This window comes from Nicotiana tabacum, chromosome 24 (assembly GCF_000715075.1).
Source record: "Nicotiana tabacum cultivar K326 chromosome 24, ASM71507v2, whole genome shotgun sequence".
NCBI lineage: Eukaryota > Viridiplantae > Streptophyta > Magnoliopsida > Solanales > Solanaceae > Nicotiana > Nicotiana tabacum.
The window spans coordinates 14343408-14347321 of NC_134103.1; the positions used below are offsets into that span (position 1 = coordinate 14343408).

The 3914-nt window shown below is 34.2% G+C and overlaps 1 protein-coding gene across 1 annotated transcript; it reads right to left on the minus strand.

The window, feature by feature from the left end:
- Positions 1 to 787: 787 nt before the first annotated feature.
- LOC107819409 (GCN5-related N-acetyltransferase 1, chloroplastic-like) lies at positions 788 to 1600 on the minus strand. The gene has a single exon (XM_016645520.2). It carries the CDS (start codon positions 1496 to 1498, stop codon positions 911 to 913), a length of 588 nt encoding a protein of 195 aa, XP_016501006.1. The 5' UTR covers positions 1499 to 1600; the 3' UTR covers positions 788 to 910.
- Between the last annotated feature and the right edge of the window lie 2314 nt (positions 1601 to 3914).

The window sequence follows — 3914 nt, forward strand, 5'->3', positions numbered from 1 at the left end:
TTTGTCTTGTTTTTTGACTCTTTTGGATTGTTATACAAATAGTAAATAAATTATATATTAATTATACGTATATTATACATGAATTTTATATATATTATATATTCGCCGACTATTTTTAATTTAAGAAATTAGGTGGGCGGCTATTTGCGTTATCTAAAAATCATCCATGTATAGTGATCTCTACTTTATCGCTTATTAGTTATTATCAGGACAAATATTTTATGAAGTAAGAGATCCTGGCAAAATCATAGATCACGTATGTGTTATCTAAAAATTATCCATGTATTATTAATGATCGTCTAAGTGATCATCGGTTAATCACTTATTAGTAGAATTATTTTTTATAAAGTGGGAGATCCTAGTGAAACTATAGATCGCATATATATTATCTAAAACTTGCTCATGTATTATTTATAATCATCTAAGTGATCCCCAATTGATCGCTTATTAGTTATTACCAAAAAAAAAAAAACTGATGAAATCATGAATTTCATATATGTAAAAAAAAAAATTACTCTATGTATTATTTATGATAGCCTAAATGATCTCTGGTTGATTGTTTATTAATCTTTTTATTGCTTATTAATTATTACTAAGATTATTTTTTTAAATGGAAGATCCTAATGAAATCATAAATCGGATGTATATAAAAATTGCTCATGTATTATTTCTAATCACCTTAATGATCTCCGGTTGACCAGACTAGAAGCTAGAAACTTTGAATAATTGCGGTTGAAACTTGACTCTAACCATAAACTAGCAATAGGTTTAGATTACAACGAAGTACTTACCAAAAACCTTGGCCCACTTGACTAATTTTATTCATTGTAATTGAAAGAAATGCACAATTAATCACTTGACAAATTCCTTAAATAAATTACAACAAAAAAAAGAGTATCTCTCTTTTTCATCACCTATTCTTTTTCTTTTTCCTAGAATACACCATACCGCGGATCCCATCCGGATCCGCAACAAAACCCAAAGGCCTATAAAACCCAAGAACCCGGGGCTCCGAATAAAGAGCAATATTACTAATCCCTTTTTCTAACAGCTCGGTGACTAATCTTTCCATCACAGCTTTACCTAAACCAATCCCTTGGAAATTGGGGTCCACAACAACATCCCAAATTATCGCATTAAAAACGCCGTCACCTGTCGCTCTAGCAAACGCCACTGGCCGTTTAGTTTTCTCGTACTCGATCCACGCAAGTGAATCTGTGTTCTCTAAAGCTAACTGAATTTTTGTCGTGTCGCGTCTTGGGAATCCGACGGCTACGAAGACGGAGTTGAGATGGTCGAGGTTGAGGTTAGTGATCGAACGGTGTAGATTGAATCCTTTTGATTTGAGAGATTCATCGGAGATTGAGATGTTTACGGTGGTGGGGATGGGTTGGTATTGAGAGGAAACGGTGACGTTTTGGTGGTGGTGGTGGGTGGTGGGTTTGAGGGTGAGGGGGGTAGGTGGTAGGTGGGTAGAGATGGGGTTATAGAGAAGCATTGTACATGATGGATTTTGGAAGGAAAAGAAGATGAAGTATATGGCTAAGTTATGTGTGAGTTCGTAATTGAGAGTATACGTAGATAGGCTTTTCTGGTTTCGAAGTCTGTGGTTCTCATGCAACGTTGTCTTTTTCATTTTTTTTTTTTAATTTAAATCTTCTGTAGGATGTGTTCCTCCTCTTCGGTTATCCTATAATCTTTGTTATTGAGTTAAAAGGTATTTTTTCTTCATATACACTATTTAAAATCTTATTAAACTCCCTACTCAAATTTCAATTTAATTACATGATCATATATAATTTACTAATTATATACAAATAAGTTTTAAATGAGTATTTCTTTATATTGGGAATTGAATAAGGAATATAAGTTATTTCCTTATCCCTTTATACTTGCCAACTCCCTCTCTCTCTCTGTCTCTCTCTCTGTCCCTCCCTCTCTATCTTCGTCTCTTTACTCTCCTTCTCTATTTTTTTATGTTTTTTTGTTGTGTATAGTTTTAATGGAATTCATCAATAGATTGCACTCGTTTTAACTTAGCAATTTTCTTTCATGTTGCACAATTGGTATTCAAATTAAAATTGTCAATCAATAAATTTTGAAGGTGTTTGACTCTCTATAATGACCCGACTTGTCGTTTTAAGAATTAACGCCCCGTTCAGCGACTTAAGTTCTCTAAAAATTTCGTAATAAGTATTATGACCCGCGGGTGTGGTCGAGTTTGATTTTTCGGAAGATTCAGAATTAATTAAAAGAAACAATCTTTAATTTGAAACTTAAATGGAAAGAGTTGACCGGAGAGTAGACTTTTGAACAAACGACTCCGGAATGGAATTTTGATAATGTCAATAGCTCCGTATGGTGATTTTGGACTTAGGAGCGTGTCCGAAAAATTTTTTGGAGGTCCGTAGTGAAATTAGGCTTGAAATGCCGAAAGTTGAATTTTTGGGAACTTTGACCGGGGGTTGACTTTTTAAAATGTCATTTATGACTTGTGTGCAAAATTTGAAGTCATTCCGAATTGATTTGGTGTGTTTCGTCACAAGATATAGAATTTGAAAGTTCAAAGTTCATAGATTTTGATTTGAGGTGCGAATCGTCGTTTTGATATTGTTTGATGTGGTTTGAAGTCTCGACTAAGTTCGTATTGCATTTTGGGACATATTGGTATAATTGGTAAAGGTCCCGAGGGCCTCGGGTGGATTTCGGAAGGTAAACGGAATAGATTTCGGACAAAGAGGGTTGCTGGAAATTTCTGTTGCAGAGTTGTTCGCCAGAAATTTCTGATGCGTGGAGCCAATTTTGGAAGCTTATAGCACAATCTATAAGGAATATGAAAATCTTTCAAACGTCAAAGTTGTAGCCCTTTGATTCTAGTTTTCAGAAAGTTAAACCATTCATTATTTGGACATTTGTATAGAAAGTTATGATGGATTGAATGAAGGCTGGTAGAGTAATTTCGTCAGAAATTTCTAATGCGTGGAGCCGATTTTGGAAGCTCATATCTCGCAATTCGTAAAGAATCGAAAATTTATCAAAACATAAAAGTTGTAGTCTTTTGATTCTAGTTTCCTTAAAGTTAAATCATTCATCATTTGGACATTTGTACATAAAGTTATAACCAATTGAATGAAGGTTGGTGCAAGCAAGTTCTGGTGTGGACTTTTAGTGATGGAAAATGGACTTTTAGTGACGGATGGGCAGAAACTTAAGGACCAAAAATGGTCATTTTCTTCATTTCGTTTTGGATTTTTGGAGCACGGTTTTTGGATAATTTTCACGGGAAAACATTGGTGTAAGTGTTCTTTATCCTATATTGATTATATTTCATGATTCCATACTCATTTACATCATAAATCCTTGAATTTATGGAAGAAAAATCAAGATTTTTGCAAAATCTTTCAAAAACGAAAATTTAAGATTTGGAGGTCGAGTTGTTATCAGAATTTGATAAAATTGGTATGGTTGCACTCGTATCGGAATGGGTGTTCGGATTTTGTGAAAATTATGTCGGGTTCCGATAGGCGGCCCCGTGTTGACTTTTGTTGACTTTTGTTGACTTTTTAGAATAAATTTTCAAGTTGGCGTTTTATTATCCGGAATTATTTCTGATGTATTTTAATGAAGTTATACAATTAATTTGGATGGATTTGAGCTGTCCGGAGGTCAATTCAAGCAAGAAGGCTATTTTGGAATATCGGCTTAACTTCAAAAAAGGTAAGTGTCTTGCTTAACCTCGAGTGAGGGAATTACCCCTTAGGCATCGAGTCTTATGTGCCATTTGGAAATGTGAAAAGCCGTGTACGCGAGGTGACGAGTACGTACTCGGGCTTATATGTGCAAAATTTATTGAGTTAAAGTCTTGGACATATTGTGTAGTAAATTGGATAATTATTGGTATATATTTAATCATC